Source organism: Pempheris klunzingeri, chromosome 10 (genome assembly GCF_042242105.1).
Source record: "Pempheris klunzingeri isolate RE-2024b chromosome 10, fPemKlu1.hap1, whole genome shotgun sequence".
In the NCBI taxonomy this organism is placed as follows: Eukaryota; Metazoa; Chordata; class Actinopteri; order Acropomatiformes; family Pempheridae; genus Pempheris; species Pempheris klunzingeri.
The window spans coordinates 23,528,519-23,555,551 of NC_092021.1; the positions used below are offsets into that span (position 1 = coordinate 23,528,519).

General features: G+C 43.1%; 2 protein-coding genes across 2 annotated transcripts; one reads left to right on the top strand and one right to left on the bottom strand.

The window, feature by feature from the left end:
* Positions 1–7,762: 7,762 nt before the first annotated feature.
* Positions 7,763–9,483, top strand: fzd5 (frizzled class receptor 5). The gene has a single exon (XM_070837839.1). The coding sequence runs from the start codon at positions 7,870–7,872 to the stop codon at positions 9,481–9,483; it is 1,614 nt and encodes a 537-aa protein (XP_070693940.1). The 5' UTR covers positions 7,763–7,869.
* Positions 9,484–13,111: 3,628 nt separating this feature from the next.
* ccnyl1 (cyclin Y-like 1) lies at positions 13,112–24,049 on the bottom strand. The gene is made up of 10 exons (XM_070837840.1): positions 23,887–24,049; positions 21,853–21,927; positions 21,318–21,361; positions 20,668–20,768; positions 20,220–20,255; positions 20,069–20,120; positions 19,133–19,252; positions 17,690–17,856; positions 15,280–15,442; positions 13,112–14,509 (listed from the first exon to the last, which is right to left on the bottom strand). The coding sequence occupies exons 1-10, from the start codon at positions 24,047–24,049 to the stop codon at positions 14,393–14,395; spliced, it is 1,038 nt and encodes a 345-aa protein (XP_070693941.1). The 3' UTR covers positions 13,112–14,392.
* Positions 24,050–27,033: the final 2,984 nt, after the last annotated feature.

The window sequence follows — 27,033 nt, forward strand, 5'->3', positions numbered from 1 at the left end:
GCATTCAGGATGAGCTGTAAAAACTTTGGTGCTCGTCTGACTTTTCTTCCAGCGCCACCATCAGGACAAGTTTCTAATTTGTCCAGTACTTTAGTTTTAGCTCACGACAAGACAAAGGACGTCCCCATCAGCCTCGGCTATATTAGTGTTGTGATGTTAAGCGTGCTAACACTCTAAGACTAAGACGCTGAACAGTTCACCTGCTGAAACATCAGCATCTCAGCAGAAGACCACCCAGAACTCGCGGTGCACAAATCGAGTTATAGAAACCAAGGGGAGCCAGAACCCGTCTGAAACACGCCAGAAGGATAATTACACCCAATCCAAAGTGAAGTCGACCCAAACGGACCTAAAAAGGGAGGAAAGTCGAACACTGGCTGCAGCAGCGTGATGATAATGAGCAGCCACAGCGGGAAAGAGCAGGGAAACATGAACCGCACTCTTCTTCTCCTACAGCGGACGGCAGCGCCACATCTGATCCACGCTCTATATGTCTATATGTCTATATGTCCTAAAGGCCCAACGCCCATCTACTCCACTGCATTTAGCCCACAGCTGTACGACTGATAGGGTTTAATAAGTTTACAAAATATAATGCTTAAGATTAAAAAGATGTTCAGAGTGTTTTTACATTAAAATAAGTGTCCTGTTACATTTCTGATCAGTTCTTAACACACACGTGGTTTAATTTAAACAACTGAGTCTCAAAGAGGTAAAATTACCTAAAAAGAGATTAAAAAAACAGCTTAAAAGTGAAAGTACATTTGTGTAGCAGAACTTTTTTAAATTTTAATAACCCTCAACATTTGTTAACTTATCATCCAGAGCCTGATTTATAGAATACTGTATCACTAAAAACACGATGAAAACTGTTTTTTTAATGGCTGACAGTATAAAAACACTTGGCTTTGATACGTTGACAGAATGAAACGAGTATTAACTTGACGGCTTCATCCAGTGTTCAGATTTCTGTTCTGGACGTTTAATTACACAACGTCTCATTTGCACAGTTAAACATAAAACCTCTGAAAACTTGTAATTAAAAAAAACGAGTCTCTTAATGTAAGTTGGGGAAGTTTCATGCTGATGACGATAAGATAAATGTTTTCATCCTATTCACCTGGAGTCTTCCCCCTAAAGTAGGATTTTAAATGCAGGACTTTTACTTTTATATCATGGTCTTCCTCAGCAGATGACGTTTTCCCAATTGTTAATATAAACATTTCATTCCACCTGCATCTAAAACCATCTGACCAGCCTCTAGAAGCACCTTGTGGTGACAGCATTTCGAGGCTGAGAATGAAACGTCCAAACGAGTTCAAAGTTTGCCGAGATGACAAACGCTAACGTGTCAGTTTGCGGCTGGTTGTCAGGTTATGAGCTCGGCCTCAAACCGAGCTGAGAAAAAACACAGATTCATGTGAATAAAAAAAAAAAAGGTGCATGTAAACCTGCCTGGGTGAATATGCATATTGTCTGAGAGAGCGGGGGCTGAATCTTTTGCCTGTGATGTATGTCGAGCAGAGGGCAAATTGAAGCTGAGTGTCGACCGCGCTTAATTGTCATCGCCAATTAGTGCATTGTGGGACGCCCACAATGGATCAACTGTAGCGAGTAGAACGAAGTCCTTTGTGCTTCTCCAATGGCCCGCGGGCCAGTCAAGACTCATTTAGGACCCGAACAACGACGGAGCAGAAATGCCAACGAAAATGAAAACAAAAGACAGTTTAAGGAGAAAGAGAGGGCGGGAGGAAAGAAAAAGACAGGAGCAGGAGGAGGAGGAGGAGGAAGGGGGGAGGTGGACAACGGTCACAGAGGAGTGAAGGACCGGGCCTCTGCTCTCCTAACAGGAGAGGAGGATGTATGGCTTTGACACACACACACACACACACACACTTGTGCTTCTATCTTCGTGAGGACCCTCATCAACATGATGAATTCCTCAGCCCCTTACTCACCCAGCCTTCACCATCACAGCTGAACTCCAGCTCGTACTCAGACTTTAACCTAAACCCAACTCTAACTGGAACTGTGAAGCCCAAATGTCCTCACTCTGTTGGTTAAATCCACTCTCTCTCACACACACACACATATATACACACACACACACACACACACACACACACAGCCCCCCTTCGCTGACATTTAGCGAGCCACCACACAAAAGCTGGCAGGGCCCCAGTGTTCCCAGTGACCTGGTTGTTCAGGGGCTCGTTTGACCACGTTGAGGCTTTCAGCAGGTTTGAGTCGTGCAGATCGTCTGTTTGCTTTTGTCAGTGTTAAAGGGTAGATCCACTGTTTTTAACCCCCTTTCAAATCCTTACTAAAATGTGTTCTTTGCAATCAATCGCAGGTTAAAAAACAAACAAAACAAACAGTCCAAAGAGAGAATCACTGCATAACCAGGACTTTTCAAATACTACTAATATTTCTGCGTCTCCTTTTCCTCAGTCTCCTCACTTATCTCTCAAACTTGCAGTTATCACCCGACTCTGCAGCTCCGCTCGGCCTTACAGAACTTTACAGAGAGTTTCAGCTCATGTTTTTAAGCCGTCCGACCTGCAGCCTCACCGCTTCACTCTCAGCGTCGGTTTTCAGCGGAAAAGCTCTAAAAACTCACTGCACACGAGCAGACAGACACAGTTAGCAACTAACTGGTGAACAAACTGGAGCGTTTAGCAGCTAAAGAGCCAAATATTTCCCTCAGGAGTTGGTGGAGACCAAATACAGAGCTAAAAGAGAAGGAATATTGGATTTAAATGAATCAGGAGGACACAAATTAATGATAAATCTCTGTAAATGTTGCATCTGTATCTGCTAACAACGTTTGCTGTATCAACTTCATCAGGTATTAATATGCTAGTGTTGTGTTTTCACTGTATTTCCACAATGAAAAGTTGACCAAAAAAAGGTAAATTTGCTGATGAAGATCATGTGATCTGATTGAAAGCTCTAGAGGTCTGACTAAATGGAAGGAGGTTGTTTTAAAGGAGACATATTTTCAGGTTCATACTTGTATTTGGGCTCCTACTAGAGTATGTTTATTCTTAGCATGCTGTGCTCATAACTTCCTCATCTCACTACTAGAGCTAGCGTTAGCCACGTAGCAATGGTGGAGGTGAATTAAGGTTTTCAGTGGGCGGGACTGTCGGCCTGCTGAAGGGCTCGAGGAGGTCACATGACCGAAATCTAAAACAGAGCTACGAAAAGATGGAACAGGAGAAAAAGAGGATGTTTTACATTGAAAATACATTTAAAAAAGTAAACTTTTGCACAACACGTCCCCTTTAAAAATGAATGCGAAGCGATTCAATGAAGCCAAACACACGAGGGCTGAGCTACACATCAGCTCCGCACCAGCAACACGACTCGGACAACAAAAGCAGACGTGATGTTTGCTCACTGTGACGGATCACCTCAGTCAAACAAGCTCCGAGTCTCTGCATGTTAGTTTTTAATGCCTTGCCGACATGAAAGCGGCTGCCTGTGGGGCTGAAAAAACACAATCTGCAGAACGCTTTGGAAAAATGTTCTGCAGCAAAGTTAACATCATTTGTAAGTAAATAGTCTAAAGGTGTGTTCAGGCTGAACACAAAGAGGTTTGAAGGCAGCCAGATTACATCAGGACGGTGGAGAAACGCGTGGCGACGCCAACAGACAGATCTGTCTGCCTGTTGCCGCTCAAATAAAACACGTGTGGAGTTGCTCAAAGAAGTGGCCATTTAGCCAAAGATGAGACCACGAGAGCAGTAAAGCAGTAAAAGTGGAAAAAAGAGAGTCGACAAATCGGCACAAGAAACACTTTGAATAAATTGAGCTGAAAATGATCCGTCTGAACGCAGGTTTAAAGGTGATAACTACATGTGATAAATGGCCACAGAAGAAGGTCTGTGAAGTCTGATAAATCACTAAAACAAGACTAAAAGTTTGAAAAATACTGGATTATCAGATAAAACAGAGTTTCTCAACCTTTTAGCTCCCAAAATGACTCCAGCATGTCGTCTCATGAATCTGCTCACATCACTCTGCAGCTCTGCTTTCAAGACCAGGAGGGAAAAGAAACCTGCTTTAGAAACAGACCTGGACCAGTTCTGGGTATCATCTGATCCCACGTGGAGTCCTGATGCTGTTGGGCCCTTTAAACATTTGAAGTGACGGCGATGTGACGTGTATCAATTCTGATAGATACACAAAGATGGGTGGTGCTTCAGACTTAAGTACAATAGCAAACACACACACACACTTTATTAGTTTACTTCATGGTAAAGGTTAAAATTGGTAGGCTAAGGTAAAGAACTCTGTAATTCATTATGTCAGTCAGCGTCCTCACAGGTGTAGAGGTATAATATCTGTGTGTGTGTGTGTGTGTGTGTCTGTGTGTGTGTATCCCATGGTTACCTGATCAGAAGGGATGCAGGTCAGGTCTGCTTGTGTTCTCGCACCAGTCTTAGTCAAACAGGCCGGGCACCTGGGAAAATCACCACAAGTAATCACATGTGTGTGTGTGTGTGTGTGTGTGGGTACATGTGAGATATTGATGACGTCCAGGCTTCACACACAAACTCGCCACTTGCTTTCATTTATCAAAGTAACCTGAGTAAATCAGACCGAGAAAGACTTGTCATGGCTGATTTGTTTAACACACACAAACACACCCTTTGCGACCTTTGTGCGATGTGGGATATGGCTCTGTGTGTGTGTGTGTGTGTGTGTGTAAGAGAGAGACAGAGTCATGAAATCATTTATGGATCTTACTGATTATTTAGGTTTTGTTGTATTAAAACATCACTACATTTATTCTGACCACGTGTTCAGCTTGATTGAACCTCAATATTTTTTGGTTCTGACTAAAATGCACCTGTACGTCCAAAGTATTGACGTATTGATAACTGTTTGTTTTTTTATTATTATTGTTCCTTTTCTATGAAACGGTTGTTTCTTTGAGCTTCCATGTTACATCAGTGACTCACTGATGTTTGACTTTGCACAGCTCACCTCGGCACACAGCTGTGTGTGTGTGTGTGTGTGTGTGTGTGTGTGTGTGACTTGATCTCCGCCACTTCACACTTCAAGCACCTTTCATGTACACCAGCCACACGTATAGATGCCACGCACAGATTTCAGAACGAGACCCGCCGGATTCAATAAATGACCGAGTGATAAGAGGCAAAGAAACCTGCCGCCGGTCTGACGGGGAAACAGCAGTGGGATCAAACACTGCTGCTGCTGATCACTTTCTGAATGACAGCAGCTTTAGAAGAACTCCACTTTAACTTGTAACTGCTTCAGTGCTTCAATGCTGATTGGACTTTACTAGATATACTGTTGAAAGCTCTACCTGCAGTGTTTTGTGACCTATAATGGTTAAATTACAACCTCTTTTTAATGTTCTTTCTCTCTAACATGTGTTATAATATGTGACCTTACTGTTGCAAAACTTCCCTACTCATTAATCTTATTGTTTGGTTTTTATTTTTGCATCTATTAAAGTATTTCTGTGGAGTTTCTCCGAGAGTCATGAGGGTTGTTTGTTATACACACTGTAAAATCTATTAAGGCGACTTTGTAATTTGAACCAATGCAAATATAACTGACATGACGGTGGAGGACGAAGGTGACGAAGAACTGAGGTCCTCTCTTCACCTTGGCAACCGAAAAATCACCTGTACCTGGCTTTATGTCTGTTGTTGGCGTTGAATTTAATGCGTCAGTCCATCAAGTCCTGTTGCCTTCAGTGGGAGCAGAGCCAGTAGGAAACGTCCACGAGCTGCCTGTGGATGTTAAACACAAACTGATATCGGCTCCAGTGATCACGCTGTGTATTAATGCTCCTCTGAACACACACCTGGGCGAGACCATGACGCTGAAAGGGCCCCTTTAAAGATGAAACTCTACATTGTGTCCTCACACAGGAGCGATAAGACTGAAGACAGAGCTGATTGTTTCAGACTAATTAATTGTGTAAAATGGGCAAAAATACTGGACAAAAATGTGAAGAATTAGAGCAAAAGAATATTCACCAGGTGAAACATCTAGGGTGAGTTATTGTAGATGTTTAAAGTGTGTGTGTGTGTGTGTGTGTGTGTGTGTGTGGTCGTCTGGTCAGAGTGTCAGTGGGTGGAGAGACCTTATCAATCATCTGATACCTGCAGGCTCTCCTGGTAAACTCCTACCTCTTAATGCAGGAAGTCATAAATACAACTCACTGATGCGTTCAGGTGCCGTTGGTGGGAAGAGTCATGTGTGGATAAATAAGAAAATTCAGATCAGGACTGAGACCAGAAGTTGAGTCATTAAATTTAACTGCAAATAAAACAGCTAAATGTACTTAAATCAAAAGTAAAATCACTTATTGTGAGGTTTTATTATTATGAGGCAACATTGAAGCAACGTTTAAATGTTAAATGGTTTCAGACCTCATTTTAACTAAATACTGTATTTAATAATACAGTCAATAATGTCAAAGCTGGTGCTGAAACTATTGGCTGATTAACTAATTAAAACAATGGATTTGCAGAGAATTAACTGCCAAGAAGTTTAATAATGACCAACATACTGTTAAAGTCTTTCAATAGAACAGAAATCCTTTACAGTAAAGTAATTAAACTGCATTACCTGTTCTTTTAGTATATTTTTTAACTTTTAAACTTTATTTTATTGTTTGTTGCTTTATTTTTTCCTCATGTTGTAATCTTATTATACATTATTCTATGTTTCTCTTCATTGTGTCATCGATTGTAGCCCTAATGTCTTTCCTTGTTTTATAGAAAACACAAATTGATGAAGGTGATGAAGGTCCAATAATTAACTGTTTAAATCTGAGTTTTCTTTAAAAAAAAAAAAAAAAGATATTCTTGATGCTGATTTGTTTTGGAAAAAAAAAAAAAAATCCAGATTTTCCTTCCCATACCTGCACCGCCAGAAATCTCCTCTGTGCTCGCACAAGGAGGGGGGAGTGGTGACATTTCCGACAGGCCGTGAAGGCAGCAGCCCTGTGTGATGAGGAGGCGCTGCAGCTTCAGGAGCGTGTTATTCCGTCCTGGAGCTCAGAGAGGTCTGCAGCGCAGCCGCCGGCACCGCGGGACAAGTTTCCCCCCTGGAGGAGTGTTGTTGGGGTTTATTTTGTTTTCCCGCAGCGGAAGCACACATCACACTTTCTCAAGTCTGGAAAGAAAAAGCAAACATGCGCCTGAAAGCCGCTTTCAGGTGACTGCAGGAGGCGTCAAGTGGATTTTACACGTCGGGATCCGAGAGTCTGGACACTTTTAGACATTTTTGCTCACTTTGGAGACTTTACTTTTTATTTTCTAACTCCGAGAGTCTCAGGATGCGACTTTTTCTTGCATTCGCAGCAAACGGGTCTGAACATGCTGCAGGGTCGTTCCGGTTACTGGGACGTGACCACCGGAGATGAACTTTCTCCGTAATGATTGCAGGAGCTCCGGTGAATGATTGACAGCAGAGGCTCGCCTGCTGCTCTGCGGACCTGCACGGACAAACCGGATTTACCGTCCGGAGGGTTCAACTGGTTTTTGTCTTAATCATTAAGTGGATTCTGGTCCTGATCGATCCGGAGGAAGGAGGAGAAAGTTTTCATCCCGGTTTCCAAGATGAACTCGTGAATTAAAACCACCTGCTGCAGCCTCCTTCTTCTTCTTCACTACTATTATTACTTCCTTGTTTTGATGACATTCAGTTCATAAATAAGAGCAGCTGATCTTTATTCTCTGCATGGCCTCCACGGTGATGCTCCCTCCGTGCAGCCCGGTGTTCCCGCGGCCCCTCGTGCTGCTGCTGCTGCTGCTCCGGTGTCCCGGTGTCACGTTAGGAGCCTCCAAAGATCTGGTGTGTGAGCCCATCACTGTGCCCATGTGCAGGGGCATCGGCTACAACCTCACCTACATGCCCAATCAGTTCAACCACGACACCCAGGAGGAGGTGGGGCTGGAGGTGCACCAGTTCTGGCCCCTGGTCCGGATCCGCTGCTCTCCGGACCTGCTCTTCTTCCTGTGCAGCATGTACACCCCGATCTGCCTGCCGGACTACCGCAAGCCCCTCCCGCCCTGCCGCTCCGTGTGTGAACGGGCCAAACGAGGCTGCTCCCCCCTGATGAGCCAGTACGGCTTCGAGTGGCCCGAGAGGATGAGCTGCGAGCAGCTGCCCCAGCTGGGCGACGAGACCCTGTGCATGGACCAGAACAGCAGCGAGACCACAACCCTGGCCCCGCCGTTCCCCAAGCCCACCCCTAAAGCTCGGACCAGACCGCCCAGCCCCCCGCAGTGTGACAGGGAGTGCCGCTGTCGGGACCCCCTGGTGCCCATCAAGAGGGACCCCCACACCCTGTACGGACAGATCCAGACCAGCCTCCTGCCCAACTGCGCGCTGCCCTGCCACCAGCCCTACTTCTCCGCTGACGAACGCGCCTTCACCAGCTTCTGGGTGGGACTCTGGTCGGTGCTGTGCTTCATCTCCACCTTGACCACCGTTGCCACCTTCCTCATTGACATGGAGCGCTTCAAGTACCCAGAGAGGCCCATCATCTTCCTGGCTGCCTGCTACCTCTTCGTGTCTTTGGGCTACATCATCCGCCTGGTCGCGGGTCATGACCGTGTGGCTTGTGGCTCCAGCAGCAGTGTTGGTGGCGACCAGCTGCACATCCTGTACGACACCACCGGTCCTGCTCTGTGCACCCTGGTCTTCTTGTTGGTGTATTTCTTCGGCATGGCCAGCTCCATCTGGTGGGTGGTGCTGTCCTTCACCTGGTTCCTGGCTGCAGGGATGAAGTGGGGCAGCGAGGCCATCGCAGGATACTCTCAGTATTTCCACCTCGCTGCCTGGCTCATCCCCAGCGTCAAGTCCATCGTCGTCCTGGCCCTCAGTTCTGTGGACGGGGACCCTGTGGCTGGGATCTGTTACGTGGGGAACCAGAATCTGGAGAACCTGCGTGGGTTCGTCCTCGCACCTCTGGTGGTTTACCTCTTCACCGGCTCACTTTTCTTACTCTCCGGCTTCGTTTCTCTCTTCCGCATCAGGAGCATCATCAAACAAGGTGGCACCAAGACGGACAAACTGGAACGGCTGATGATCCGCATCGGGCTCTTCACGGTGCTGTACACCGTCCCCGCCACCATCGTGGTGGCCTGCCTGGTCTACGAGCAGCACTACCGGCCCGGCTGGGAGCGAGCCTTGGCCTGCACCTGCCCGTCCGAGCGCCAGCGTTCGGGCGTGGGTCCAGACTACGCCATCTTCATGCTCAAGTACTTCATGTGTTTAGTGGTGGGCATCACCTCAGGGGTCTGGATTTGGTCAGGAAAAACCCTGGAGTCCTGGAGGAGGTTTGTGGCTCGGTGCTGCCCCTGCTGGCCGCAGAAAGCCACCGCCCCCCCCTCCATGTACAGTGAGGCCAGCACTGCTTTGACTGGACACACCGGAATCGGGCTGACATCAGGGATCTACCACAAAGCTGCTCCGTCCCATATATGAGCCGACCGGCACAGAGGAGGGTTTTTAGGAGCGCTGGTGGTCACATATTCTGTGCTGTCACCTCTCTGAACCCTCACATGAACCGAAGCAGGACCCAGAGTGTGAGAGCGAACACACACCTGCAGGACCACGTGCTTGTGCATCAGCTGTGCTCCGGATCCAGGTCTCACAGAAACATGACAAGATGGACCAAAAGATCCAGCCTGTAACAAAGGGAATTAAATTAAACAAACAACCTGCGTAATGGGAATTTAAACCAGAGAAAGTCCAACACAGTCTCGACTTTTGCGCAATCTGACTCTCCATGGATCCATCACACACGTTTCTTCATATCTGCTGAGCACTGAGAGAGAAAACCATATTTATTATTGTATATATATATGACTGTAAAAAAAAATGAACATTAGTTGTATAGTGTGACATGTTTAGTTTGTAACCAGCCACAAAGCAAAGTGTGAGACACCTGAGGAGAGACTCTCAGTCTGCTTTGAACCGTAGAAGCTTGTGTGTGTGAGATCTGGTGCGTTTTGTGTGACAGTAAACTGATGACACCAACCTTTTACCCCCATCTGCTGGTTCACGGTGGATCTGCTCACATCAGGGACGCTCAAACGTTGGACCCCTAACAGATGAAGTGTCAGACCACAGAACCCTCCGCAGAATAAGGTTTTACACCAAAACTGTCTAAAAAAAAAGTGGTTAAAGTGTTTGAAGAGTTACTTCTGAAGTCTGAAGTTTGTTGTGATGTCAGTTTAACAACTAAAGGACCCTTAAAAAGGCCCCTGGACCTCACTTTGAGAACCACTGCTCTGATGCTAGGGTCACATACTGATAGATTTGTTAAAAATGTATTGATTTATTGATTAGATGCTGAAGACAGTTGTGATAATTAATTATCAAAGTGTTTAGTTTCAGCTGTTATCAGTTTTCTCAGTTTTACTTTGGCTGTTGGTGGAGAAAACGGTGTCTCCATGATTTTCTTAATTTTTTGATTGAAAATTCCTAATTGCGTCCCCATTTATCTTTTATCGTCGTTATTTTTACCTGCTGTCTCATTTATATAAATCCTGAGGATGAGACACGTTGACTAAAATCTTAATGACTTAACCAGGTTAAATTATTCCTGATGCTACCAAACTATAAACTTTTTTAATTGGTAGAGGAAACTAAATATCTGCCGGCTAATTCACATGCAGATTTTCTTTATTCTTCTATTATTGATTTAATATTTTGGCGGTTTTGGACTGTTTGTTGGCCAAATAAGCACTTTGAACAGGTGTTTTTATTGTTTTAGGCCATTTACAGCATCAACAAGCACTTTAGGAAGATGCAGCTTTATTATAGGAGAAAATCTTACCAGCAGGGATCTGTGGTCTGATGTGGATCTGTGGTCTGATGTGGATCTGTTGTCTGATGTGTATCTGTGGTCTTTGGGGGGCTTGACAGCATAAAGTGCCCCCTTACAGAGGTCACAGGGAGTGTTTCTGCTTGAAGAGTGCAGATTAAATGGTTTTACTGCCACTAAATGTGTGTGATTTGGTGAAAATGAAGCACATTCACTGTTTTCTGCCCCCCCCCCTCCTCCCTGCTGTGATGGTCTGTGGTATTTTCAGTGTTGTTGGCCATTTGTGTTGTTTAGACTACTGTGTGTCCACATGCTAGACGATATCTTTAATTTATTAGCCTGATTTGTGTGAGTGGATGTGACCGCACGAGTGAGGACGAATGCCAGTAAGTGTTGGTAAAGACCGACATTTAGGTTTATTTGTCAAAGTGTAAAATCTGCTTTATTATTGATAGAGTTCCTCAAAGGATTTAAAAATAAATATTGTAGATTTTAATTCATATTGTGGAATTAAAACTGAGTTGATCTCGAGTTTGGTGCCCGTCTCATCTACGCCTGTGTGTTTCTGTACATCTGCCCCAACATGTTAAACTTTTTTTTACGTTTTTTTTTTGTTCTAACTTTAATGGTTCATGTGTGCAAGAATAAGGATGTTTGTTTAAATGTCTTGCTTAAAATCAAGTAGAAGAAACTAATATTTGTTCAATATCTTGATTTAAAAGTTGAATTTGCAGGCTGCAAAGCGGCAAAAACAGTTATGATCTCCACATCAGGAAAGTTGAGCCGTTTAATGGCGGAAATAATGACGACAAATCAAAAAAAAAAATGGATGCACATCAGTTACAAGCTCTCACTCACTCACTCGCTCGCTTCACGCAGGCTCCTGTTTTCCTCAAGTGACGTCACACTGGTGGTTGCTCGCTTGTAGCAGCGTCCTCCATCTTTAAACCAGAGTACAAAGGAATAACAAGACACTCGTCCGTTCACTCACACCGAATGTGACTCTGGAGGAAGCAGGAATTCTGATTATGTGCCTTCATGATGATGGTGAAGAAGAAGATGAAACATGGGACAGCAGTGAATTTAGTCCACTTGGTTGCAGAAGTGATTGTTTTTTTGGATTTGTTTTTTCCCAGAGCCAGGAGTGGAGGATATAGGACATAGATAAAATCCTCTATCACAGTTAAGAGTTTGTACTTTTAGCTCTACATCAGTGTAGGTCATGATCTGGTAAATTTGATTAATGGCTGTTTATTGACAAAATGGATGATCATGTTTGTTTCTGGCTCCTCCAGCAAATTAAATACAGATTACATACTTTAAATTAAATTAGATTAGATAATAAAAACAATCACAGCACATCTTCACATTGATGCAAAACTCATTTAAAATTCAAAATACTGTTACTAAGAACTCCTGCTTACTGATTTACACCTTTGATTAAAGTGACCAAAAGCAACAAGACATATTAAAGGGAGATGCCACTTTATAACACAATCTGACATCTGACAAACTGTTGTTGTGTCAGTGCACATCATCATATCATCCAAACTTATTTAATCTATTTATTATGGGATTAGAAAGACATTAGAAAATACCAACAGTTGTCAAAGTCACACTGTGATGTCATTAAACAGAAAGTGAGTATTAAACTATTAGTTCTGGATGCAAACATGAAGCTACACCTGATATTATTCTGACAAAGCTGTTTCACATCCTGGTCCTAAAAGGTGTGTAGGATCAAAGCCGTCTGACAAACCTTTGCATTGACTCCGTTCTGTTTAAATGCTCTGTGAATGGTAGTCAGAAGCTGTCTGACTACAGCACCTAAACTTTGTTGATATGGACCAACAGTGAGAAGGACTCTCTGATTCCTTCATATTATGACAGCTGACAAGTTTGTTTCATAAACTTCTACCACTTATTAATTAAGAGAGGAAACCACAATGAGGTCTAATACTTACAGCTCATCCAGGAAATGGTTTAGCCGCGGTGGTAAGACGGTAAGATGGTGGCCTGTACGATCGCCACACTGAATATAAAGACTTCTTCTGTGCAAAACAAGCTCCTCTGCTAAAGGTTCATGTTGTATTTAAAGAATATTCACTGTTTTCTGGTGATGTTAGTGGATGTTGTCTCGGTTTCAGACGAGTCGTCCCTCCACCTGGCTGCGGTCCGGTCGCACTGGTTCAATCAGCCTCGATGGCAACAGCACACGCTGAGGTGGTCACGGCTCACACACACACACACACACACACACAAGTACCACAACATATCTTTGTTACATGATTAGTGTTTATTTAAAATACTCCATCTGCAAATGTTTTTCTCTCAATTAAAAACAAGACAAATTTCACAGCTAGTAGCCTACATAGTAAGCAAAAAGGAGGGGAGTGTCCATCGGTCTCTTTCCCCCCCTCAGTATCTATGTAGTTTGTTCAAAAGCTCTGGTCTGATAATCTGTTGGTGGGGGTCAGGATGGAGGGATCTGAAGGGACACAATACTGAGGCTGGACGACTGTGGACCCTACCTACATTTTGTCATTATGTTGGTCTAAAACTGCTTTAATCAAGCCGCTCGGTGGCGGCACCGATCCAGAATCTGTTAATGGCTCATTTCTGGCCAGCTGAAGCGTATCTGAAAAGTGAACCTGACCCCAGATTGGCACTCCTGGTTCCCGCACAGCAGCTGACTGAGGGTTTGTTTGCGTCAGCCAACTCCTGCGGAATATTTATACTTCAGTACGTCAGCTGAGACGAGCTGTACGCGCCATCCAAATTAGACACATGTAGTTAATCTACTGAAATCGAATCCAGCACCACTGGAATTAACAGTAAACAAGTCTTTTTTTTTTTTTTTTTACACTCTCAAATGTAACTTTTGGTATTAACTCTAATTTACAAGGAACATTTTGCATTGGATGTGATAATGAGCCAATTAAAGGATAAATCTGGTGATGCTCTATAGTTTCTTGTTGTCTGCCAATATAAAAATATTAAAAAATACTTAATAAAACTATAAAAAAGTCCCCAGCAAACACACCATCTCCTCTAGTTTGAGTGATGTTTGCTAAAAAATACAGCGGTGGAAATAACTGAGCTCAGTTTATATATTTGTGACCCACATTACAAATGTATGTCTTCAGTAAAATCAACAGTGGGGAAGTCAGACAGGACAGAGACAGACTAGTTTTAATCTGACAACAACTGTACTACAGAGTAACACCAGATTCATCCTTCAAGAATAATTCAGATAATCCAAAGGCTAACCCTCAGGGATAACTGCAGCAGAGAGATTCCTACTTAACACTTTCTCCTGGAAATAAGGGACAAGTAGGAAATAAATAAGGGATTTAAAAACATTAGTTGTGTGGCGAAGTTTCAGGTCAACGCCTCAGTTTCAGGTTGAATTTGTCAATCTCGCAGCTCTGCAGCCGTGATGCAGATTACCGTTTGGGTCATACAGCAGCTGTAACTGGCCGAATCCTGCCTTTTGTGGCCGTGTTTGTCCGAGGGTGGCCGTGGGTTAGCTGGGCTTTGGAAATCGGAGGGCAGGTTTCTGGCCTATGACAGCACAGCGTTGGAGTGTCGTATACCGATCAGGTTGTCTGCGCTGAAGGATCGTCGCATGGCTGCTCGGCTCAGGTCCTTGTACTTGTCCTCACATAGTCTGGAAATGGCCTGGATGGAGAAAAAAAAATGAACAGATCATCGTTTTAATCAAGTGTTTGAACTCAGGAGTCTGTAGAACCATAAAATGATAAAGCAGCTCTGGTTGGAGTTTACCATGTGCCTCTGCTCCTTTACAGTTTAGTAGAGAATTCACTGTATCTGTAGTAGAGATGCACCAATAACACTTTTGTCCAGACCAAGTACAAGTACTTACATTTGGATACTTGCCAATAGCAAGTACTGAGTTCTCAATATCACCATAACAGTACACAGTTTCTAACACTACTCTAATACACTTGATATTGAGTGGAAATGGCGATACTACATGTCAAAAGAGGAATTGTTACAAATGAATATAGAAGTAATTATTAGTAAAGAGTGTGTTTGCCTTCCTTTTTATTTCATAACAGGCAAAATAACAGCCTGCTTGGCAGAATACATAAAATTAATGACCTGTGAAAGCCAATCTGCACCAAAAATGTGTTAACCGACCGCCTGACCTCCTGCTTTGAAGCCACGGGCCACTACCAACAGCACTAAAACAGATTTAAGGCTGCTGAGTGCTGCTCAGCTTGGCAACTGCGTGACAGCTGCCTTTCACCGAGTACCTGAGCTCAGTAGCTGATGTGATAGACGATACTGATGTACTCTGGTCGGTAGTAATCGCTGGTGAACTGGTCGACTTTGCCACAGCACACACCAGCTATAATACACGTGTTTACAGGTGCGTCATAATGAGACACACTGATGCTGGTCCAGGTCTGCGGAGGACAGCTCACCTCGAGTTTCTGGGCGCGCTGGTTGTTGAGAGGCTCCAGTGGGAAGCTGAGGTTGTTATCATCAGCCAGCTGCCGCAGATCAAAGTAGTACTTGGCATAGACACTGGCTGGCACGTTGATATTAAACTGGAGGAGTTCCAGGAAGTGTCGCTCCATCTCATTCCTGGAGGGTGGAAACAGACCCAGGGTTACTCCAGACAGTCTAAACGTCTGAGCCGAGTCTAAACTCTACTCTAAAACATCTTCGAAGGCGGCGTGTTGCCAAAGCGAGCTCAATGGCAGGTCGAGTCAACAGCAAATCACATGTCGAATCTCTGCAAATCATCTCTAAACCTTCCAGCTCAACTGAACCACATCTTGACTGTATTCCTGAGCTTTTGCTCCATCTTGTTATTCAAAAGGACAGCAGGTGTTGATTTTTATGCTTTATCATTCATTCTTCTTCATATATTTACTGAATATACTAACTTATTACAATTCTTTAAACAATCATGGGTTTTCTGCTGCTGTTTGTTGTATAAAAAAAAACGTTTATGAAGAGAAAAGTCACAGTAAATACAGTAAATACTCAAAACAAGAAGATAACCACAGTACTGATAGTTAAAATACCATGAGATCCTGAGGAGACTAATTAAAAATGCATAATGTCAGACGACGACTAAAACTTATATAAAAAGTGACTAAAAGACGTAAAACTACCTCTATTCTCTAAAGACAAAAACATTTTTCTTCATCTGTAGTTTTGCTCTTGTTCACCTGTGCAGCAAATCTCAACACAACCTCGTGCATCAGTTACTGTGCACCGACTTTGAGGTCTTTCAACATGGGAAGTGCTTCTGCAGATGGAAATTAAATCTGTTCCACAGAGATCAGACATACACACACACACACACACGGGTAATCAGACATGTATCAGTATCACTGTTCATCTTTTCTAGACTACAACCTCCATCATCCTTCCTCATCATCACAGCCATGAGAAAAGCTAAGGGAGGTGGTTGTCAAGGAGACAGCATCTGGGATGCTTTGTTGGTCAGCAAAGGTGGTGAGTGTGAGTGTGACTGTGTGATGTCTGGTCTCCCCGGGCAACTAATGGAGTGGGCGAGAGCCGGGGCCATTATGTAGAAGCAGTGAGAGCACTTGAGACCCTCCCCTGCATTTCTCTCTGTCTGCCTCTGTTTCTCTCTCTACCCGTCTTCCCATCCCTCCATCCGGACCCGACCGGGCTCACAAAGACACTTCAATGGCAGCAAGGAAAACAGAGCAGAGAGTGAGCAGGTCAGACATATATGAGAGGGAGGGGAGAGAGAGTCAGAGAGCGATGGGGGTTCACGGGCAGAGAACAAGCATGCAGGCAGGGCACACATCTATCCAAATCACAAAAACCAAGGAGGCACTTTCAACCTCCTACACACACACACACAAAGCAATCATAGGAAATAAAGCCTGAGTGCTACGAGTGCAGCCCCTGGCCTCTTCACTGGATTGTAGCTCGAGCAACAGCAGAGATGCTACAGCGTCCGTCTGTCCCAGCACTTCCCGTCTTCTGTCTGTGTTAAGTGTATTTTTGTTGTTATGTTTCCCTCAGGTTGAGAATTTACTTATGCGGCAGGTTGCTCGGTGTGTGTGACCGGTGGGTTTAGTGATAAACTAATCAAACTAAGGTCTCTGAATACGTTTCAGGTTCCCCCTGTGACACCTAGTGAGCAGAAGAGATTTAACATGTCCGCGGACACAAGAATGCCTCCAGCCACAGATTTGCACCCCGTCGCAGATGTTTAATTACTTTTAATAAAGTGCCTCAGGGCCAGGGCTGTTAATGTGTCGGTTTAATTTGAAGTAAGATTCAGTATTGGTGAAGTTGTGTATTTTACAAACCGGCCTTCTGTGACATCACTCACCGCATGGGTCGGGATCATCATCCTCAACCCCCCCCCTCCAAGGATTTTAGTTCTCAGTTTTAAAGAATTTATTGATGAAAAGAAATAATCACAGCAAAAGTTGGTAAAGTACGGCTGCTGAGAAAACTTGCCAACCTCCAGACATCACAGGAGACCAAACCTCATCTGGGAATTTGGGGATCTTGACTAGAAAATGGTTGATTTCAGAGATCGTTTTCCTGCATATTCGTCAATTTATGGAGTAATTCTGTTGTCAGAATGTGAGGTTGGACAGGTTTTGGGGAAATAGTGTGAACGCACCATTGCAGCATCATGAATTAATCAGATGTTGGCCCGTCCGCTGGACTTTAACTAGACTAAAGAATTAGTTGCGACAACGCTACCATTGTTGAGATGACAGTAGAGTTTCAGAACGATCAATCAAGTCCATGACAGATAACTCATTGTCCTTAAATTGAGTTTATATATCCAGAGACCATCAGAGTGTTTTCATACAGAAACCGACTCACATGTCCTCCACAGTGATGTCTTTAAGGATCTGGCAGTAGTCGACGTTCCACACAGCCTGGTCGTCCCAGACTTTGGAGGCCAACAGGATGGCTCCCAGGACAATGCGCTTCCAGTTGCCGGGGCAGATATCCAGCTCAGCGTAGGTCAGCAGGCGCTCCAAATACACCTGGAGGAAGAAAATTGTTAATATATCAAAATTTAAACCGGGAACTGAAGAAGTTTTGGCAGCTGCTTATCATTTCAGAGACACGGGTCAGATTAACGCTGGTGATGCATTCAGGTGCCATTCGAGCTCCATAGATCAATTTGGTCATTGTGTGACTCAAACTGAATGTGACCAGCTTGACTCAGCACAGGACGGCTTCACATTTGTCAGTGTACATGTATTGATTAGGTCTGTTCACTGAGCTTTACTGTTGTGATGTCTTTTCACAGTTAGGACGACATGCTACTAACGGCAACAACCACAAAATGTTGGTTATATTAACTGGGGCCAGCTTGCTGTGTTGCCAACAGGAGATTTCTTTTGCACTTTTGCAAGCTGGTAATATTATAATAACATTGCTACAAACAATGAACAAAAAAAAAAAAAAAACATATACAGGGATCAAACTGGTCTTTTAAATATCACATTTTCTAATGTAACCAAAAATCCTTCCACTCCTGAGCTCAAATCCTGTCATGTGTGTGATTTTAAAAAGACAGTTTGCAGGAGTTTACTGCCCTCTGGTGACCACCTCATAGTAATACCACAATACTTAACCACCAACTACATCCTCACACACACTCTGAATGTAGTTTCAGTAATGTCTTGCTAGATCACAGAACATTTATGAATATATCTAACAGACTACGGATAAAAGGACCTTTACCAAGACCCTGGCTGTGGTGGGTCTCTGCCTCTGCCACTTTTTACTAATATTAGTCATGTTATTATTATTATTCATGTATTCATTATTATCATGTAACTCACTGTCACCATGTTGCTCATTATTATTCATATTCCTATTACCAGTAATATAATTACTATTATTATTATTCTTGAATCCTTAATTTTTCATACTTGAATCGTTGAGTCTCTCTTAATTAAAGGACCTGCTCTTTTATAGAAAGTGTATTGAGATAACGTTTGTTATGAATTGGCGCTTTATAAATAAAGATTGATTGGATCTTGGACCGATATGGGATTCTAATAATCTTTCATAGACCGGAAGGTGATTTGGTAAATACCGTCTAGTTTGTACTGTTAAATTTAGACCATTTTCATGCCAAAAACATTGGAGGTATTCATTGTTCCAAGAGTTTTGCTCTTGGCAGGGTCAAAATAGAAAGAATTTTGTGGTCAGTTAAACCTCTTTTAAACACTTGAGTGAGTCTCAGGATTTACACAGTAACATTGTTCCCATTACACACTTTAAGCGTGTACACCACAGCAGACTTACTAGAGTGACGATGGCACATTCTGCAGTGAGCTGTGCAGCGCTGAAGAGCGTCCTGAAGAAACGGTAGATCAGTTTGTGCTCTGGGTCCACGCAGGAGTAGTCGTCTGGCACTGGGTCTCTCTGCATACGTACAATGTAATGTTATAGACTCATCTAGGAAAAACACGGACCATAAACTACAAGAAGTGTGAAGCACTGAAGGGACTCGTCACTTCCATTGTAGAGCTTCAGGGAAACAAGGACAAGGAAGTATATCTGGGTGAAATTTAAAACGCATCGAATGCTGGTCTCGAAGGCCACGACTACACCAGCTGAGAGCAAACGTTTAGCGGAAACATTCATTTCATGTAAATATTACTTTTTAAAAAAAGGCACTTGTGATATCGTCAGTATCATTATAGGTGTTGCCCAAGGTTTTGTGTATGATGCCATGTTCAGCTTGGAGTGGCCCTCCAAAAAACTGAGTTATGAGGGTCAGCAGTGCATCAGCTTCGCTTTGGAGACACCACTCGTGCCTCATTATAGCAAAATCTACAACTAAATGGAACATATTTGTATAAAAGGCCACAAGAGAGGATGAGAAAGTACAACTATTTAATTTGTTGGGTTTTTCTTGAACTGTTCACAGGCCGTTACGGATCACAGTCAATTACAGGGCAACGCCGAAAAATCTCAGTTTGAAGGACAAGAAGGAAGCAAAGTTTTCTATTGAGACTCCACTATGTTTCACATGGACGTGAAATTATTGGACATACATTTTCTATATTTATCCACACTGTATATACACTCAAGGGCTTAATAATGAACCATCTCTGGCATGTAGTCCAGGTTTTCCCAGCTATCAGAACCATCTTGTGGTTGCTCAGGCTGACTGGTTGGAGCTTCAAAATAACACCGCTGACGCAAAGTTTGAGGAAATCTCATCAACACACTCACCGATAAGGGGTGCAACTTCTCATCGAAGATGTCCAGTGACTTGTCCGAGTCCCTACAGGACGCACAATACTCCTGTCAGCATACACTAGTTAGAGCAACATATTGTTCCATGACTTAAATGATTAAGATCAAATTAAAAATGGACACATACCTGTTTTTGATGTGGTAGTATATTGCTAACGTGACACTGGAGGAAGAGAAAAGACAACGTGTTCATTAGTTTTTGTGTTTTATTACTTCAATAAAAACAACAGTGGGATAATAGCATGCTGTGTGTGTGTGTGTGTGTGTGTGTGTGTGTGTGTGTGTGTGTGTGTGTGTGTGTGTGTGTGTGTGTGTGTGCACATGTTCAACAAGGACGCCTCGTTTAAACAGAGATAATCCTGATGATGTGATTTTCCAGATCCACTGAAATAATGTCATTACAGAGGACTGCCCTAAATTAGAGGAACATCTGTTTTAATCACATATGCACTCAGTATTAGTTTGGGATTACCACCCAATGATGCAACAGGATACTTTCATGTGAAACACACAGCATTGTGTTTCTGTGTGTGTGTGTGTGTGTGTGTGTGTGTGTGTGTGTGAAATCCTCTCACCATTTAATTGTGCTTTTGAGGTTTGGCTGGCTGACGGTGTTGTCGTCGATGAAGATCGTGGAACAGGAGCTGTATTTCTTTGACAGCGGACCAGGTGACACCTTGAGACAATCAACAACCAACAACATGATGAGATGATCACAGGACAGGAAGTAGCCTTGATTGCTGCATTTATTTTGACCAGTTACATTTCTTAATATTTTTTGTTCTGAGATTTTAACAAGTCTGGCGTCATTTTCATTGACAGCTGTTTCCAAAGATTTGAACCAAGCCAATCAGAGTTTTGTAGGAAGGATTGCATTTAATTTAATCAATTTACTAGATATACTGGCCTTATCTAATTATTGAGCATTAGGAACAACTTGTATTTCACCGCCCTGTTTTAAGACTTTAATAATGTTGTCACAGGCTTTTTCCACAATAAAAGTCTGGGTTAACACTGAATAGAGATTCTGGACTTACTGAAAAATGATCAAATATGAAGATATCAAATTCAACACTTCAGCTCACATAAAAAATGTCTACTTTAAGAAGCATCACCTGATTCCTAGTGGGCCAATCTACCGTGTAAACTCGCCTCCTCGCAGCTTAGCGCAGACAATCAATTCAGCAATTAGATTTATGATCAACATTTAGATTTTGACACTTACATGACTGATATGATTTATGTGGTTGCTTTTCCTCTTGTCTCGTACTGTGAAGGAAGGGAAACGTTGGACAAAGTCAAGCTCGGAGCAGAGGTCGGTGCTCAGTACATGCTGCACTGCATCGTGTGAGGAAGCTTAACAGTCAGGATCAAATGCAGTGTTAAACCTGAAATGCTTTGCTGATTGTTTACTTGCAGCTAATTAAAGACATCTACTGTGTCTAAACCCATTGGTCTGACTGTTAGAGCTGCCTGTGGCTTCAGTGGGTATGTAACACACTTAATCCAGCTCTACACAGAAGTCAGCAATGAACATTTTCCTGCCGCTACCAAGACTGCAACAAGTGTAAAAACAGAGCCTAGGATTAAAATGTAATAACTGCACGTGTGTTAAACCCTGTAGAGCGGTATTAACCTTACAGTCCTTGAAAACACATCAGTCTTGTGTTTCAGATGTGTGCGTTTGCTCTTCAAAGGACTGTGGGGAAGTTCATGTGAATCACTGCTCTGTGTGTGTGCATCATGATGGGGTTGCTCACCGTCTGTCTGGGACTTGCTAAGGAAGATGGTGCTCGCTCTGGCGTGGTCCGACGGGTTAGACTCAAAGGCCAGCTCTGAGAAAACAAAAAGTGTATGTGAGCACTTCATACTGACAATCCATCAACAGTTTGTGATAAAGCCAACAGGAGAGAAGAGGACGCCATTAGCTGTCAGGTCAATCAAACAAACTGTTAAAAGCACATGGTACAAATTATCCATCATGAAGAACTGATGCCAACATCTTTGGATCTGTAGAAATCCAATCTCACAGCAAACAGGTGGCTGCAGTGCAGCCAACAAACATCAAACGAGACTGGAGATAAATAAAAGTTAACTTGTGGACTGACGGTGTATAAAAAGGAGCGCATGCCCCCTGAGTGTGGTTAAGGTTATGGTGCTAACAGGTGACAGCCAACCCCAGATGGAACAAGCTTTGTCCGCTTGGCCCCGTTATATTTGTGTTTTTTCACCGCTGTGAACTATTCAAAACACACACTCACACACACACACAGCGCCGCCATGTGCAGTGTAGCTCATTCAAACTTCTGCATTGTTGTTTTTAAGCAGAATTTATCTGAATGTTTTTTTGCTTGTGATGTGATAAACAATATTCATTTAAGGTGACAATGTTTGTTTAAAATTTGCTGATCAGTATTCTGCAGGTGCAGAATCTGTGTGAGTTTAAAAAAAAAACCAGACTGGACAGACTTCTCTTCAAAACATACATTTAAGTGATCAAGTATTATATTAACAATAAAAAAACGACAGTATTTTAGTTGGTAAAAACATTTAACTTAGAACAACAAACAGCCTTTGGCAGCATTTCATTTTGCACAGTGTACAGAAGACGATGTACAGCTTGATCCGTCCTCATTGTGTGCTTATTTTGGCTATTGTAGCAGGCTAACTACTTGTGGGTATTAGAGGATACTTTACAGATAGAACTGTAAATCTGAACAGCAGTAAGATGAAGACAGCACTGGCTTAGAGACAAGGATGACTTTGCAAGTGTTCTTTATCCAAATCCGTACAGACAGTGTGTTACATAAAGGACAGGGGATTAGACGATGGCAGCGTTTGTGCAGTGAGGACAGCAAGCAGACACATGACGAATGTCGGGAGGACCGTTGGACCAATCCTGACCCTCACCCTGCCAACAGCTGGTCTCACCAAACTTCCCTCACACACCGACATGCGTGGAATGAACAATGTACGCGTCTGGGTGTCACCGACGAGCGGCCATACTGGGACTGACGGTACAAAACTCAGCTTGGGAGAAATATTTGGGATGCTTCCCCGATTAGAGGCCTGTATCACAACATGAGTGAAACTGAGAACACGGCCTGTTGGGTAATCCTGGTTTACACTTAACGCTATAACAGTGGGTGTGGTTATGCTAAGTTGATGCCACAGAGCAGCAGTTTGTTTGTTTGTAGAAATTAACGGATATCCTGGTTAAGGCATGACCTCCCTCCCTCTCTCTCTCTCTCATTCTACTTTATTTGCCTCCCACTCTGCTCAACAATAAGCCACAGAGATAAAACTGCACTTGGGGAGAGAAATGACACTAATGAGGGTTTTGTTATTGTTTTGTTTATGTCTGACTTGGTATTGTGATGCCAGTGTGATCAACAGGATGCAGTGCCCAACTAAAGAGTGCCAGTAATGTCATCATCTTCTGTGCACTGCTGGCAGCAGGACGGCCATAAACACGTCTGGAAACTTGGCAATTGCAAGAGAGAGTGTGTGTGTGTCTCTGTGTGTGTGTGTGAGAGAGTGTGTATTTCCCTGCAGCACATCATCAGATTGTTGCATGCTGTTACAGATTGTCTGGGGTCCCTTAAGCTGACACAAGTAAGAGGGTGTGTCTGTGCATATGCGGATTGATATGGAGGAGCTTCTTCCTAATGACAGCCACTACTTTGAGATGAAACCTCCCTGTAAGCAAACATTTATGGGTGTGACACTTCATGGGCGCAAATACTGGAGAGGAAGGGACAAGTTCAAGCTGTCTTATGCTCACAGACACGTACCGTCCGGGACCTCTCTGTCGCTGATGTGCTGCAGGTAGGGCACGGTGGTGTCATCGCTCACTTCCGTGCTGGTCTGGAACTCCTCCAGCCGCTCAGCCGGTTGCCTCGACGGTAGTTTGGGGCTGGACTCGGGAGAGACGCAGCATGACACCGTGTTCCCCATTTGCAAACCGGGTGCAAGCTTCACACTATCGCAGCAGCCAAGTCCGAGTAGTGCAAATATTCGTAGCTAGCTAAAGTTAGCTCCCCACAGCCTCATGAACATTACCAGGCTACAGTCGGTATTAGCACGGCACTATCTTTGCGTGCTAAATCGCCGCTGTGTACCAACTCCCAGGGGTCGCATTCCTGTCCATTTGTGGGTATGTGGTGTAGCGGTCCGAGAGTTAGCCCGACAGGCTCACACCGACGAGGAAAATCAGCGTCGTCTGCTGTAGTATTTAAAATTATCTTCTGGTAACATCAAAAGGTTGTTGGTTAAAACGCAGGTGGTCGCCAAGTCATTCATTCATTCAACATGCTAGAGTTTCACTGCTAGGTGGCTAACTAGCATTTTAGCACGCTAGCTAACCTACCTGGTCGGCTCCGTCTGCTTAACTTTGTTCTACTCCTCATTAACTCCACTTTTTCTGCTGTCGTGTAAACACTGTTTGGCTGTACGAAATAAGCACGTTAAGATTTCAGACCGGCAAATCCTGGCAAACACATTTCACGAGACTTTCCAGCCAGTCCCACGAATGTCTGCTTGCTCTCCAGTCGGTGTGTTGCCAAATCGAGCCCGAGGCTTCTGCGGCCTCCAGGAGAAACCCGAGGTAAAAAGAGAAAAAATCAAAACTGTGGGCAAGAAATTCTCAATGAGGTCTGACTGACTGGGTCTTGTCCCGGTTGCTCGTTTGCAAAACAACTTTGGCAGCTGCTCCGGACTCCCCTATCGGAGGCTCCACCTCGTCTGATTTGTGCTGGATGTACTCCCAGCCACCGCCGCCATCTGTTGCCTGAGCCCACAAACGCTACTACTTGGCAGGGATATGTAGTAGCCCCGCCCAGTTAGGAGAATCCTTCACTCCCATTGGCTGAGAAATCAAAACAAGGCTCTTTCGAAGCCGCTCATTGGCTGGAAGAGCTGTCAGTTAGAGGCGATTTAAAGCGATGAAATGTATTTACAAGGCTACTATTTTTGTATTGACAACGACTCACACCCTCACCCTGTGAGAACTGAGGCCTGTCCTCTGCTGCAACAAACACATCCCTCCTCATTCAAGCAGTGGGACATGTGGGGGACCAGGGATGGTTGTAATCATATATAATTTTCTCCTGAAATATGTCAAAATATGCTTGAATTTTTCATACTTTTCTGTAACTTTGAGGGGGTAATATTGATAATTTTTTTTACTAGAATACATTTCTCAGACAGGTAATAGTGCCTTATTTATTCATATTTAACTTAAGCTTATTTTATTTAATGATGTGCACATTTTTACTGGTTTCACTGACTTTATTATTATTTATTTGTCCATTTTGTTGTTTGTCAATTGACTGCTTGAGCTACAAGACACCTGAATGATCTGTCTGTCTGTCTGTCTGTCTCCACCTCTATGGCATTAAAATACTGCCACACAGTACAACAGCAGTTGTGATTCCTGTAAGAAACCATCCTGTATAATGATTATCATACTTTTGATACTTAAAGTACATTATACTGATAATACTTATTGAGCAAAATTTGAATCCAGAACTTTGACTTGTAATGAACTTATTTATCAATATGAGCAAATGTTTTTCAGCTTTCTAGTATAGGTAAATGTGGGAGTTATTTATTTGTTGTTAATATCTAGTTGTTTTACTAATAGTAAGTAGTATTGGCTTATTATTCAGGGTGTTTGCTTTATTTACATCAGATTTTGAAATTTCTTTTGCCAGCTATTTATTTACTTTAATAATTTTCCTATTTAACATATTTAGTTTTTGTGTAACTGATATTTTGTTTTGCTGTGTTTGTAAGTCGAGTAATAACGTGGACATAGACACTAGAAACACGGAGCAACTGGATGCCTTTTCTTTGGTTGTTTTAAAAAAAATTTACCTTTTAAATAAACAAAAAAAAAACCTTTATCCATCTGTCATGAATATATCATTCACATATGATTGATTGACAAAAAATACATTATCTTCAAGAGCAGTTTATTGCGACATTGTAAGAGTTTACAAAAGAGTGATGTAATGTGAACAGCACTTTAAAATAATGAGCTGGTATAGTTTTTATAAGGTGACAATGCTGAAACAAACAGTATAGAACACATCGTTTGGTGACCTGGTCTCTACAAGATACTATACAATACATGGCATTTTAAATTGATAACTTGTAAAATTGGCAATATATAAACTGATCACATTAAAAGTTAGAAAAATGTTATTATTACCGTTCTAGAAATTATATGTATATATTTTTGCACACATGGATATCACCCTGTTTCATGCACAAATGGGGCCCGTGGGTATAAACTATTCTGGCACAGACATGAAAACACTTTTGGTTTTGTTGGAAAGATACCGTGTAGTCACACCACAAAGTTGGCTATATCAAATCAATAGAAGAAAAAGATTATTACCAATGTTTTTTTTCAGCACCAGCACCAGATGTGTGAATTACAAGAGGTGGAAATTTCACCGGTAACTAAACGTTTGAGTGCTACCTGTCCTGACACACAGCGTCACACCCCTGGCACTGGTTAGTCCTGAACAGTGATTCTGTCACATTTACAGTTTCCTCTCCTCTAAAACAAGCTTTACTGTCAGTGCGGCGAAAGGTGGGGATCATCAGACTTGTGGGAGGAGCTACAGTACATGCTAATGTGTCGTGGTCAATACGGGATGATTCATCCATCCATTCACAGACTTCTGAATTACTCAGAGTTTGAGGTGCTGTGATTTTTTCAGCCTTTACTCCTCTGCACATTACAAATACATACTGTACAATATCAAATTGTTTGAAACTAGAAAAATAAAACCGACAGAGCTACCATGAAGTGATGACCTTTTACAAACGGATGACCTAAAAATAAAGAAGAAACAAACTCTAATTATTAGAGTGACCATAAGTGCCCCCCAGCCCCCAGCATTTCCTCTCACCTCATGATTGAGGTACTG

What these genes read in the sequence shown, in the direction of transcription:
- fzd5 (XM_070837839.1), top strand. Translation starts at nt 7,870, where the DNA reads ATGTGCAGGGGCATCGGCTACAACCTCACCTACATGCCCAATCAGTTC.
- ccnyl1 (XM_070837840.1), bottom strand. Translation starts at nt 24,049, where the DNA reads ATGGGGAACACGGTGTCATGCTGCGTCTCTCCCGAGTCCAGCCCCAAA. An exon ending in TAGCAAGTCCCAGACAGACG is followed by an intron (nt 21,362 to 21,852) that starts GTGAGCAACCCC and finishes CTTCCTTCACAG; the next exon opens with TACGAGACAAGAGGAAAAGC. An exon ending in GACATCACTGTGGAGGACAT is followed by an intron (nt 15,443 to 17,689) that starts GTGAGTCGGTTT and finishes TCCACCCTCCAG; the next exon opens with GAATGAGATGGAGCGACACT.